The 13,626-nt window shown below is 38.8% G+C and overlaps 1 protein-coding gene across 4 annotated transcripts; it reads left to right on the top strand.

Moving 5' to 3' along the window:
• The first annotated feature begins 191 nt into the window (after positions 1-191).
• Positions 192-13,032, top strand: UBA3 (ubiquitin like modifier activating enzyme 3). 4 transcript variants are annotated; one of them, XM_032120894.1, is made up of 18 exons: positions 201-261; positions 379-420; positions 3,193-3,313; positions 4,274-4,354; positions 5,896-5,978; positions 6,532-6,612; positions 7,209-7,252; positions 7,543-7,607; positions 8,403-8,558; positions 8,677-8,779; positions 9,242-9,355; positions 10,167-10,220; positions 10,663-10,699; positions 10,779-10,860; positions 11,362-11,462; positions 11,593-11,656; positions 11,752-11,806; positions 12,256-13,032. In XM_032120894.1, exons 1-18 carry the CDS (start codon positions 242-244, stop codon positions 12,342-12,344), a joined length of 1,392 nt encoding a protein of 463 aa, XP_031976785.1. In that variant the 5' UTR covers positions 201-241; the 3' UTR covers positions 12,345-13,032. The 4 variants fall into 4 exon arrangements, with proteins under 4 accessions (XP_031976786.1, XP_031976785.1, XP_031976787.1 ...); XM_032120896.1 differs by having other exon boundaries at positions 212-272; XM_032120895.1 differs by lacking the exon at positions 379-420 and having other exon boundaries at positions 192-261.
• Positions 13,033-13,626: the final 594 nt, after the last annotated feature.

Genomic DNA, 13,626 nt, shown 5'->3' on the forward strand with positions numbered 1-13,626 from the left:
CCTTCCAAGCCAAACCATTCCATGACTCTGTGATCATCAGAGAGGCGGGCGCAGGGAAATCCCTCGGGTGCGGGCAGGCAGGACGGGACGGAGCCTCTGTCTCAGAGACCGGGGGTGTCCGGAGGGGGTCCCCGCCGTGTCTCCTTGGCGATTATCGCGACTATCGCCGCCCCCGGGCCGCGCTCAGCCCGGCGGGCCCGGCCCCGCCCCTCGCGGGGCACTGTGGGAAGCAGAGGGAACTATGGCGGATGGTGAGGAACCGTAAGTGCCCTGTATGTGTGTGCTCGGCCGGCCCTGCCCCGGGCCCGGGGTCCCCTCTCCCTCCTCCCCGGTCTCTGTAGCGCGATACTGACCCTTCTTTTATTCTCTCTCTTTTAGGGAGAAGAAAAGAAGGAGGCTAGAGGAGCTGCTGGCGGATGGGTTAGTGCGGGGCTGCGGGCGAGCGGGGCAGGGGCAGCGCTTGCTGGGCCGGGGGTAGGTGAGGGCGAGCCGCAGCCCCGCAGGAGCTGAGGGCTGGGAGGAGGCTGCGGGGCCCGCGGGAGGCGCGGGCAGGGAGGAGGGAGCCCCAGGAAAGGTGGCGTAGGTGGGGCAGGGCCCTTGAGCAGCGTGGGCTCGGGGAGAGAGAGGAAGCTCCCGGGGAGAGGAGCAAGGGGCTGCCCCGGAGCGGGGTGGGAGTTGCGGGCTCGCAGCTTGGCATGGTGTGCTGAGGAGCTTGGTGACGAGAGGGGGAAAAGCTGCCTTGCCGGTCAGGGACCTGGGAGGGCCTCTAGGCTAGAAGCAGGTGGCTTAAGTTTTGGCTGAAAATTAAAAATTCAGACTGCAGAACAGTTGTCTCTGCACATTAAAACTCTTAAAATCTACGCACCTGACTTAAAGGCCATGAAAACTAATGTTGAGAAATCTTTAACATCATCTGCTTACATCCCTTAATTTACTCCATTCCATGTGCTTGTGTCCCTCTTCCCCAGGATCACCAGGCAGGCCTGCCTGGGCACTGGCAGTGCATGTGTGTCGGGATGAGGGTCACAACATTGCCTGGGCATGTTGGATGGGAGGGGTGCATGCCAAGTCCCCCAAAAGCATGGAGCTTTGGAGATGTGAAGCTGGCAGGGAAAAGTCTGAGCTTAAAGCAATATAAGGACTGTGGTGCTCTGATAGATGAAACAAAATTTAAAATGAAAACAACTCAATTAAATAAATAAGAATTTTGTTAAACTCTTTTGATACCTGGTCATGCTGTTACAACACAAAAAAGAAACACTTGAAAAAATGGTCTCTGAAATAAAACATAAAATCTCAGGTTAAGTTACTGATGTTTTTCAGATCTCCACAATGTCCAACCCTCTAAAAAGCAAACTGTAGTGTAATTGCAAAAGTGAAACTAGATCTTATCATTTTTATCACTTAGGAAGGAAAATATGTCTCTAAACAGAAATACACATCTAAACAGAAAAAGAGTGCTGCTGCTTAATGGCTGTTTATAGGGACTATATAAAAGAATGAAAAAAATTGTTATTAGTGTCGCCAAACGCAGCTTCTACACTCATTTCCAGAGAAGCTAGAACCTGTAATATCCATAGAAGCAGTTTTTGTGATGTCTGTTGACCCATTTTATTTGCTCAAGTCAGTGCTTAATGCACCTCCTGAAATCTGGTGTACAACAGATGAGGGGTTCTGCAGAGGGAGTGTTGTGTTTATTTACACCATTTCCCATTATGTGGAATATGTGTATTTTCATATTATTATGAAAACTGGGGGAGATACAAAAGTGCAGCTCAGGTCAAAAGACCGTTATGAATTCAAATAATTTTTGTAGGTCTTATTTAACTGCTCATGTAGTAAGTAACTTCCCTCAACAGTTAACTAGGAAAGAGTTCAGTCTGCAATCAAAATTTCATAGAATCCTAGAATGGTTTGGGTTGGAAGGGATCTTAAAGATCATCTCGTTCCAACCCGCTGCCATGGCCAGGGACCCCACAGGTGAATTATGATTTATTTATTCCTGCAGTTCAGAGAAGTTTTTCCCTGTTAATGAAAATTTTTTGCAAAATCAGTTGCCTGTAAGTTAAGTTACTATAGGCATGCTGTGTTATCCATGTCCTGAATTCTGTGAAGATAAAGGAACTCACTCTAGATGTTTTCACCACAGTTACCTTTTATTTTGAGATGAGTTACGAGGAAGTTGTAATAAATTCTAAACATTACCCGGCAGTTATCAGACAAGTGCTTTTCATAGTGCTTCATAGGAGAAAGCAGATAACACTTTATCAGTGGTGGCACATCCTTTCCTACTCATGATTTGCAGAGCTCGTTTATAACGAACTTAGTTTTATATTAACATAGAGTGTAATCATATTTATTGAGTGGAACTCCTATTTAATTGGGAAGTAAGTGTTGATCGTATAGTAGAAAATTACTTGAGAGCTGATTTTGAACTATTCTAGTAAGTCTTTTAAGAATTTAAATCTATACTTATGTACTACTAAAAGTGACCTGCAAAAGGAGAAAAAAATCTGTAAAATTCTGCATTGGAAATTTAAAGGAAGATAACTACAAACATTCCTTTTTTTCAAGTGAGACTGTTACTGCAGACAGGCTCATGGATGACTGAAAAATGGGGCGGTTCTAATTCCATGGTACCATTTGAGGGTGAAGAACATTCAAGATTCATGTATTTTTTAAACATTTATTTAAATAAACTACCCTGAAAATTCAGAGGATGATGTTGGGGCACGTTGCTGTAATTTATTCAGAGCCTCACAATTGCAGTTACAGACTGATAAGTCTGTCAAAAAAAGATACAAGACTTGACTTATGAAAAAACCATCACCCTCAAAATCTAAAGGAACAAACTCTCTTCCCGTGTCCTCTTCAAATATGAGGGAAATAAAAGTAATAAGACTAGACCCTTTTTTCAGTGCAGGTCGACTTTTACTAGTAACAGTTAAATCGGTGGGTTTATTGGAATGCCTGGGTTGTTTTTCCCCTCTGTGCATATTTATAGTATTGCTTTCTAGTTCCACAAATAAAACCCACTCATGCAAATGCTCATGTGCATAACTTACAGGCATAAAGAATATGCAGATGCATTTGTATGAATGATCAATAATTTAGGTGGTCTTTGTGTAGAAAGTTGGAGGTGTGGCATTTTTCTGTCTGATTTTGCAGCTGAATTTACTGTGTTCTGTGCAGAATGGCTGTTGATGGTGGGTGTGGGGACTCTGGAGACTGGGAAGGTCGCTGGAACCATGTAAAGAAGTTCCTCGAGCGATCTGGACCATTCACACATCCCGATTTCGAGCCAGGCACTCAAGTGAGAAAGACTTAATTTCAATCAAATATCTGTAGAGTGTGTTGCAAATTAATGTGAATAGGTTCATTAATTGACCACCAGCAATGTGTGAGTACTACAGCTTCATGTAAAGCTTGTGTTGTAATCAATTGAACATTATGGTCATAGAACATGTTGTGTTCTTTTCATAACTTTGTATTTTTAAGTTGTACACTGTCAATTTCAAGCTTGCTGTCATCATATATAAATACTTAACATCATATGAATTATGCTCTTTTTGAGTTTCACATGAAAAATAGCAGCATTTTTCTCTCCATTTTTAAGTAATTTGATACAGTGAGGAATTTATTGTACTTAAAGAAGAAATTAATGTTAATACGAGTACTTTGAGAACTGGGTAAAATGTGTAGTAGGGTAGACTTTTAAGTATTTCTCCTGTGTTTTTTCTTTTGTTGTATATTTTGTTTCAGACCTTATGGTTGAAAGTATTTTCCTGTTACCTTTTTAATGTACTGTTCAATTATTCACTAGTTGGAGGCTGGGATCAAGTAGGACAGTTCACAGAAAGCAGTTATATGCTTAAAATTTTCAATTCTTTTTGTCCAGCAAAGTTGTCTGTGTCTGTTTAGATTTATTTTGTATTATGTATCAGTGAAATACTTGAAGATGAAAAGCATTATCACCTTAATCCAAATAATAGTAAGAGTGGACCTTGCTTTTTTCATGGTCAAAAGTAATACAAAAGTAATATACTGATATCAGCAAAGGTCTTGATTTTCTCCAAGTGGGGATATAGGAACTGCATGAAGTGAACAACTGACTAAAGTCCAATATGTAATTGCTTCTGCTAATGCAAAGTTGTTTTATCTGTAACTCACTAGGCACTGAGAACTAGGCACTGAAAATTTATGGTAACATGTTTGTAAGGGTCATGAAACAAAGGATGAATTGTATTAATTTTTTGTTTCATGTTTTCTGCAGGCCCTGGATTTTTTGTTAAGCACATGTAAGATACTAGTTATTGGAGCAGGAGGATTAGGATGTGAACTCCTGAAAAATCTGGTAATTACTCTGTTTTAACCCTTTTCTTCTTAGAATCTTCTCTTTTTTTTTTTTAATTCTCTTGACAAAACTATATTTTTTAATTGGCTAATATTGCAGTTTTGATTGTATATAGCTATTAGAATTCTAAATACTAATAAACATGTGTAAAATAGGTGTTGATACAGACAATAAACATGAAGAATGCACTTGAAAGGTGGTATTTTCATATGTTGCATGTTATTTATTCAGCTATCTCAGAGCTTGTCTTGAGGGACAACAGGCTGCTCTTTATGAAAAGTAGCCAAAAGTTAACGTGCAGCCTTAGATCCAGTCTGATATTGGTGATTTTCCCTAATTGCCAGATCGAGGGAAATGAAGTCAACTAAGAACAAATCATGCTCATAATGGTACAAGGAAGTGTTGTTTGGAATGCAGTAGTTTAATTTCTTTTTATTTTGGTTTTTATCCTCACAAGCACTCATATTCATCTCAGTGTATCACTGTTATGATCCCATTTGAGTTTGGTACTTTGGACTATTACTCTGCTTTCCCATGTTTCTATTTAAGAACAAGGATTTCTGTCCATCCCTTACTCTGTATGGGATAGCTCTGTTTGTTCAGAAAATGTAAAGGGAGAAATTTCAAAATCTATATATATAAAAAGATTGAGTCTTAAAGGAAAAAACATATTTTGTACATGACTCAGTTTTTTGGTCACTTCAGAATATCACAACTCATTTCTCTAAACCCTATGTTTTACAGTATTCATTTCCCTTTAACTGCAGTTCACATTGTTTCTTTGTGTGTGATTGATGTCACTACTTTTTCAGATCAGACCCACAATACAGTTTTAAGTTAACTTTTCTGTAAAGTTATTTGCCAGATGTAGTGATGGCCTGCATGCAAATGGAGATGAGGCAGAGTTTCTGTCAGAGGTTCGGTGTATTCTTAGATAGGGAGATGATTTTTGTGTTTGCCTTCTGTTCCAGCATTGAATGCCATGAGGAATGCTGCCTTATTTTGAACTGTGATTTCTGGGTCAATATGCCAGACTCATTTATGCCAACTGTGAAAATAGTCTATGTCCAAAACCTTAAAAGGAATTTTTTAAAAGCCTTTTAAGGGAATTAAACTTTGGTTTTTTGTTCCCACCAAGCAGGGAAGTGCTTATGGTATTTGCTTAAATTCTGTGCTTTTTTTCCCTAATGGATCCTTTTGATTTATCCCAGTTGTGAGGAAATCCTGCAGTTTCCCCTTATAGATCAGCCTACTGTTGGCCTCCCTGTGTTAGGATTAGGTAGGCCAAAGCAATATTGCCTTCAGGAGGACATTGTCTTGGACTGTTGAAATGTTACTAATTCCATCTGTCTAAATGCCAGCATTAGCAGCCCAACAAAACACCTTTGAACAAAGAATGACCATGTACCTGTCTGCGCAGGCAATGAGGAGCAAATACATTTGTTCCTCCAGTGGTTGCTTTTTTGGCATGTGGAGTGAATTCTGGAGCTTTGTAAGCATTTAATTTCCCATTAAATGAAGCTGACGTTCTCTTTTCCCAGGCACTGTCTGGCTTCAGACAGATCCATGTTATTGACATGGATACTATAGATGTTTCTAACCTTAATCGACAGTTTTTGTTTCGGTGAGTGATAATTTTACATTTTCACAGCTTAACTTGTTTTGAATGTACACAAATAAAACATGTTAATATGTTCATTAATTTGGTTGGACAAGCTGTCAGTAAAGATTACTGGGCCTTCATGTCACAATAGTACTCAGAATTAACTAAATGTTGCATTTGATTCCTTCTTGTTTTGGGATCTGTGGCATGAAGAAAATCAACATATGTTCCTTGCCATTCTAGTACAGCTAATGACTGATGGAAAAGGTGACACCAAGGAATAAATGCACACAGATGGAGGTCTCAGATTTTCTGGTACCTTTTTCATCCAAGTACAGTGAAAAATCATTGGATTTTTTTTGGTGCTGATAACTGTAGTTAATTCTGAGGCTCTCATATCTGATGCTTTAAAGGGATCATGGAATGATTTGGGTTGGATGCCTTAGTATTATCCGTATCAATAAATTGTCCTAAAGTAACAATTAGCCACTTAATTCGGTATTGCAATGCACAGAGATTGGAAAGACAAAATCTGCTAAAATAATTCATTTGGAATTGCTTGGGTTTTTCCCAGACCGAAGGATGTGGGGCGACCAAAAGCAGAAGTTGCAGCGGAATTCCTGAACAGCCGCATTCCCGACTGTGCTGTTGTACCGTATCCTTTCACAGAGAAGCCCTGAGGGCTTCAATATCCTAGAAAACTCTGTAGGTGGTAAGAGTATCTGAAGTATTTTGCTGCCATCCTGTTTCTCATACAATAAAGAACACATTCATTCAGCTGGTGAGTTGAAAATTCTTTCTATGTGCCATTAGCATACAGGGAATCTGCATGGGAAAGGCTTGGAAATTATTTTGTATTTTTCCATTGAGTTTTTATTCAGGTGCAATTTTCAATGAGATACTGGAATTATTCACCAGTGAGTTTTGCATAAGTACTGGTAGGAGGCATTAGTTTATAAACATAGAGCAGCACTTACTGATAGAGGACTTGGTGAGAGCACATGTTTTGAGCTTCCTAAATATTTCACCTGCTGAGCTTTCCCATTTGTGACAATTCCAGTGTGCCCTTCACTAGTTGTGTGAGATGTTACAGCTCCAGCAGTGGGAATTTGACTCTTAGATCACATAGTTTTTTAGGAGGTGTTGTATAGAACTACAGTAATAAATTAGATAATATTTTGGCTTTAGGTTAGCAAATAGAAAACAGTAAACTTAACTAAAAATATATTCCTTTACTGGGTTTGCATTCAGATATTTTAAAAAGATTCAAGACATGGATGAAAGCTTCTATCGACGTAAGTGGAATTTGTTTGCCTGACAAACACCCACTGGTGCTTTAGGGGAACCTTGCAGATGTTGCTGCTCACTGCTTTTCCTGGTAGTTTGCTTGCTAATTATTTTAGTCTTCCACAGTATACTGGAAATAGAAGTAACACGTAGACAAAATTTAAGTGCATCTGTGATACAGGTAATCTAGGGGAGATAGCTAAGCTACAGTCACTGTCCCTGTTATGGACAGAATACTTTGCTTGTCTTAGGAAGTCTGCATTAGTATAGATTTTGAATAATGTTTTTTTCTCCCTAGAGTTTCATATTATTGTTTGTGGGCTGGACTCTATAATTGCAAGAAGATGGATAAATGGCATGCTGGTAAAGTCTTCAATCTTCTTAATGCCTGATTATTGCTTGAGTTTAGATAACTGAAATTAAACATACTTGTGTAGAATGTGTCATTTAAATGAATGAGGGCTGTTGAAACTCACAGCTTTCTGTACCTATTTCTGTTTTCTTTCTGTGAGCTCTCTTACCTGCCCTTTTCTTGAGGTGTGTTAGCCAACACTTGTGCAGTGACTCACAGGGGTAGTTTCAAAGTTAGGTTACATTGCTTCTGCAGTCAGCTTTTGAAAATCAAGAAGGAAAGTTCCAGAGCTTCTCTGGATGCTCCCATTGTGATTTTTTTCTTCATTACCCAAACAGTATTTTTTCAATGACCAGAAAACTGGTCATTGAAAAAAAACTAGGTAGTTTTACCATTGTGAATTTGTTTATAAAACAATGATCTGGAGTATCTACCTTTATTAAAAAAAATAAAAAGACAAAACCAACAAATCGGGAATCAAACCCTCCAAATCCTTCAAACCAACCAACCAACCAACCAACCAACCATTTGTTCTGATGAACTCTTAAGAACATATATAGCAAATAATAGCATTTATTGGGGAGGAAGGGGAGGAGGTAGAGGGTGAAGGAGGTTGATAAAGTCTTGTGCACTGACAGATAAGTAGTGTTTTATATACTATGCACCCCTAAAATAAAGTCTGTATTAAAAATTCAGTATTATGGTGTACCAGTAAGAATAAAATGTTAGGATTTTTTTTTCTTCCTGCAACTTGTTTAAAAAATCAAACCAAACAAAAACCAACAACCCCTTCCTTTATTCATTAGATGTCATTTTTGCATTATGAAGATGGTGTCCTGGATCCAAGTTCCATCATACCTCTAATAGATGGAGGGACAGAAGGTTTCAAAGGAAATGTACGTGTGATTATTCCTGGTATGACAGCATGTGTTGAATGCACACTTGCGCTTTATCCACCACAGGTAATTCAGCCAGTGAATTCATTCATTTTTCATAGTCCTCTGATTTTCTGGTTTCTTTTCCTCGTGCTATGCCTAGTGTATCATGGTTTCTTCTGGTTTTCCTCCCCTGCCCAACCAGGTCAATTTTCCCATGTGCACCATTGCATCCATGCCCAGACTGCCAGAGCATTGCATTGAGTATGTCAGGATATTGCAGTGGCCAAAGGAACAGCCTTTTGGAGGTAATTAGTGTATTGTGCTGGTGCTAAATGAACATTTCTCCTTTTAATTAACTTGAGTTGGGTGTATAATTTTAATAATGCAATCCTGTCCCTTAACTTCGTGTGGTTGATGGTCATGTTGGCTCTAAGCCTCCTCTGAGCTGGAGATGGATTTTCTTTTCTTGAACTCACTTTCCAGTTCCATCTTTGCTCATGTTTCTCACACTGCACAGTGTCTTTCCCGAATGAAAATGTAACCTGTAGCAGCTCTATAAATATGTGCAGTGATTATAGTTTGTGTATAGGGTGTGTTAAAACTAAAAATGTTTGTAAAAATAATACTTTGGTTATTTAAAATGTCTAGTTTCAATAGCTTCAGGGGGTATTCATTTCAAATTAAAGGGATTTTTTTAGACAAAAAAGAATGCTGTGTTTCTGAAGAACTTTTGTAATTGCAATTTATCTGTAAATTCTTTACTGTAGAAGGTATTGCATTGGATGGGGATGACCCTGAACATATACAGTGGATTTACCAGAAGTCTTTAGAAAGAGCATCACAATTTAATATTAAAGGTGTTACCTACAGACTCACCCAAGGTAAGGGGGTGGCATTTTACCTAGTTGTGGCATTTGCACCTGGGCTGGATTGGCATTCTTTGTGTTTGTTATGATTAAGCTGGCAGCTGTGCTGAGAAAGAGTTCTCTTCGTCCTTAAAACAGTAACAAGCAGCTTGTTTCCTGTGCCAGCACAAATATTTTTATGACGAATCAGATGTTCAGGCATTCATGATGAATCAGAGGAACTTATCTGGGACAAAACGGAACATTTTTTTTGCCATTTTATTTTTAACTTGGAGCAGATCCACAGTTTACATTACATGGTGACCACTCTTGCTGGGTCAAAGAGTAGGAACAAAAGCACTTGATTGTCTTTTTTAGGAGTAGCAACATTTTGTGCCAGTTCAGGCTGGTTAAATCTATAGCATCTGTTCTTCTGCTGTCCATGCCTCTGTTCACATGCAAGTGCAGTATGCTGTTGCTCATTTCATCAGCATTTTAAACACTAACCAAAATGAAAACTCAACTGTCTTTCCTTTATGCATTTCTCCAGTTAAACAGGAATAGAACAGAGTTTTAAATTAATTTCCAGTGCTAAATACAGAATACTTGCATTCAGAGTTTGTTCAGTAGTTCTCTTTGCTTGATACCTGCTTTTTTTCAACGTGCTTGATCCATTCCTGAAATAAAAAAAGTGCCCAGATACTGGAGCCATTATACCCGTTTGTTACAGAAATTCCCGGACCCTTTAAAGTACCTTCAGACCCACCCTTTGAAATTATTCTGTCTAAAAGTAGTCTCTCAATAGAATTTCTTGGAAAACCCAGAGCTCTATGTTTTGTCTTTACAGGGGTGGTTAAACGAATTATTCCAGCAGTAGCTTCTACAAATGCAGTAATTGCAGGTATGCTGAAAGAGCTCATTTCACTTCTGCTTTACTGACTTAAGAGTTTTGTAGGACAACACTTCAGAATTGAGAACTTGGGGAGGATAATAGTAATTTTTAAATGTGTCTGATCTATTCTTACAGTCTCATTTCTGTTTTCCATAGGGAAACTGTATGACTGGATACACGTTATGACTCTGGGAGAGAGCAAAAGCATTTGAGACTGGGGAAAAAAATAACTGAAAAACACAGTACATAGGCTTGACATAGTCTCAGATTAGTGCCAGATCTTTGGTGTTAATGCAGCCTGCTGCCTTCAGATGTTTATTTTTCTCTTTACAGATTGTAATACTTGATTTTTTTTTTGTCACTTCTTTGGTACAACTGTGTGCATTAATGTCTGCATGTCTGATAGAGCTAGAAGGTGAAGAAATTGTCTTGTTTTTTTTTCTCATTCCAGCTGTTTGTGCCATGGAAGTTTTTAAAATAGCCACAAGGTATTTAATTTCTTATTAATAACAGCCATGTTTTCCAGCAGAATGCCATGTATCAACACTGACATATTTGTCATTACAGTGCATATGTTCCTCTTAACAACTACTTGGTGTTCAATGATGTGGATGGATTATACACATACAGTTTTGAAGCTGAAAGAAAGGTTAGTGCCATTAAAAGCTGGAAGGGTTGTTTCCTTGATTTGTATTTATGCAGTTTGTGTGTATTTCTGAACCTCAACATTGAATCAATTTGCCCCTAGCACTGAATGATAATATTTCTGAAGTTTTAAAAGTGGAAACTACAATGTTACTGGTCTGCTACTTCTGCAGAGTAGAACTACAAAAAAAGATCCTCAAACCTAAGACAACTCGTGGGCAAATCTTACCAAAAAGAGGTTATGGCAAAAATTGATCTGAACATTGGTGGTATTGGATTTTATGTCAGACGAAATTTGTCATTCATAAATACCTGAGTGCTGTTGGGAGTCAATCAGTGACAGACTTCAGAAGGAAATGGGTTTTGTCATTAATATTTGCAACTATTAATATTTCTAGAGCTAGAACTTTTAAAAAACACAACACAAACACTTTTGAGGTCTTAGTAGCAGCATTTCTAAAATCATATTTAACATAATGTGTATTCTTGTGCCGTTTCGTGGTAGGAGAACTGTCCAGCCTGCAGCCAGCTTCCCCAAAACATAGAGATTTCCCCATCAGCTAAATTGCAGGAGATCCTGGATTACTTGACAAATAATGCTTCATTGTAAGTTGCAACCATTCTGACTTACTTGATAATTTGTTAGTTTAGCGTTTAAAAATTGTATTTTCTAAATGTATTTTTGAGCTGATTGCCTGGTTTGTGTTTTGTTTGTTTTTAAATGTTTTATTTATAGGCAGATGAAATCTCCTGCTATCACAGCAACTATGTATGGGGGAAATAAAACACTTTATTTACAGGTAATCTGAACACATATAATTGTCTTTAATAATCTGAATTTACATTTACTGAATTTGAAAGAAAATATTTTTCCCTTTTTTTTTTTAATTTGCAGACAGTAGCTTCAATTGAAGAACGAACAAGGCCAAATCTTTCCAAGACACTAAAAGGTATCATGGAGCTGTCAGGTGTAGATTCTCAAGTTAGAGAAAGTCAGTTTCACCCCTCTGTATGGATGTTTAGCTTTATCTTGCATTATGGAGTAGAACATGCTTCATTGTCCTTTTACATTCAATACTCATTCAATTTTACTTTCATATTTCCCAGGTATATCAGTTGTTTAAAGGTGAAGTGCAGGCAGATGCAACAAAGCAACCTGATAACTGCTGTAAATTAAACATACTTCAGTAGAGTTTTACATGTATTTCTTGACGAGGTCTGTTTCCTGGTTAAATTAGATTAATATTAATTTAGCCAACGAGCTGTTTGCAGCTTTATTTCATCATATTTATGGTTGGTGGGAATAGCATTCCTAACTTTTTTGGTTTTTTTGAAATTAAAAAAAAAGGCAAAGCACATGGGTTTAATTAAATTAATTAAGCTTTTCTTTCTGTTTCAGAACTGGGGCTTGTGGATGGCCAGGAACTTGCAGTTGCTGATGTTACTACACCACAGACTATGTTGTTCAAGCTTCACTTTACCACTTAATTTATTTATAAGTAAAGTGCAAATACAGCAAGAGAAATCTGTGCCCACCTTATTAAAAACACATACTCTGTGGGTGTTAAAGCAGCCTGAAATGTTCCTGTTAGTGCCAGCATGGTTGAAGGTTAGGAAATCTAAATGAATCACCGTATTTCAGAATTGTATGTAGAAGCCAATATTTGGTGGATTATATTTGTATAAATGCTTATTCATGTACAGATCTCTGATGTATAGAAATACACTTTTCCCTGGTTTTGTTGTCAAAACGTTCAAGCTAGTGTACTTCCAGACACATGGAACTTTAAGGTGGCTAAAAGTCTTGTTTTCAACATGTGTGTACACATACTTGCAGAGAAAAAACATTTTTAAAAGGAACCACAACAATCTGGTTTTAAGTTGTAGCAGTCCTGAGACTTGCTGAGTCACCTTAAACCAAAGGAGGCAGTAGATGAAAATGAGCATTTCCCTCTTATTGGGTATTGATTTGATCAATTTTATGAAAGGTTTTAAATATGGAAGAGATGGATTAGTTTACAAGAAAGACAAAAGGAGAAAATTATCAACTGTACATGAAAATACAGACGTGTCTCCTCATTGTCCCCAAGCAGCCGCCGTGCACAGCATTGCAAGGTTATGTTCAAGTATCATTGGTGCTGTTAAGGTATTTATTAATAAAAAAATCAGAAAAACACCTGAGTTTGTAGCTTTTCTGTGGACATTCAGGAGCACTTACAACCTCGATTAAAAAACTTGGGGCATCATTTGGCTGCTTTAGTCAGAGACTAAGCAGTGCTGAGTGCCGCAACCTGAATTCTAGTCTGATGCATTAGCTGTGTTTGAAGTTTACATTTTTTTAAAAGATGAACTGCATAGTTTAAAAGGACAAGGGTTAATGGGTACAAATTGAAACAGGGGAAGTAGGGGTACATGACAAGGAGTAATGGATACAAACTGGAAGAGGGGAAATTTAGGCTAGATATTAGGAAGAAATTCTCTCCTGTGAGGGTGGTGAGGGACTGGCACAAGTTGCCCAGAGAAGCTGTGGCAGCCCCACCCCTGGAAGTGTTCCAGGCCAGGTTGGGCGGGGCTCGGAGTGGAAGATGTCCCTGCCCGTGGTGGGGAGCGGACCCGGACGGTCTTTAAGGTCTTTTCCAGCCCTTGAGCCAAGGCGTTCAGCTCGCTCTCGAGGCGCTGTGAGGGAGGGTGGTGCCGGCCCCGCCTCCCGGACGTGTCGGGCCGGATGCGGCTGCGCCGGGCCCGGGTGCGACGTGGATCCGGCGGCGCC

The sequence above is a fragment of the Corvus moneduloides genome, chromosome 11 (assembly GCF_009650955.1).
Source record: "Corvus moneduloides isolate bCorMon1 chromosome 11, bCorMon1.pri, whole genome shotgun sequence".
Lineage (NCBI taxonomy): Eukaryota > Metazoa > Chordata > Aves > Passeriformes > Corvidae > Corvus > Corvus moneduloides.

Bases quoted from the DNA above. Each gene is read 5' to 3' on its own strand.
- UBA3 (XM_032120894.1), top strand. From the start codon at position 242: ATGGCGGATGGTGAGGAACC. The intron at 262-378 runs GTAAGTGCCCTG...TCTCTCTTTTAG, and splicing joins ATGGCGGATGGTGAGGAACC to GGAGAAGAAAAGAAGGAGGC. The intron at 8,559-8,676 runs GTAATTCAGCCA...CTGCCCAACCAG, and splicing joins TTGCGCTTTATCCACCACAG to GTCAATTTTCCCATGTGCAC.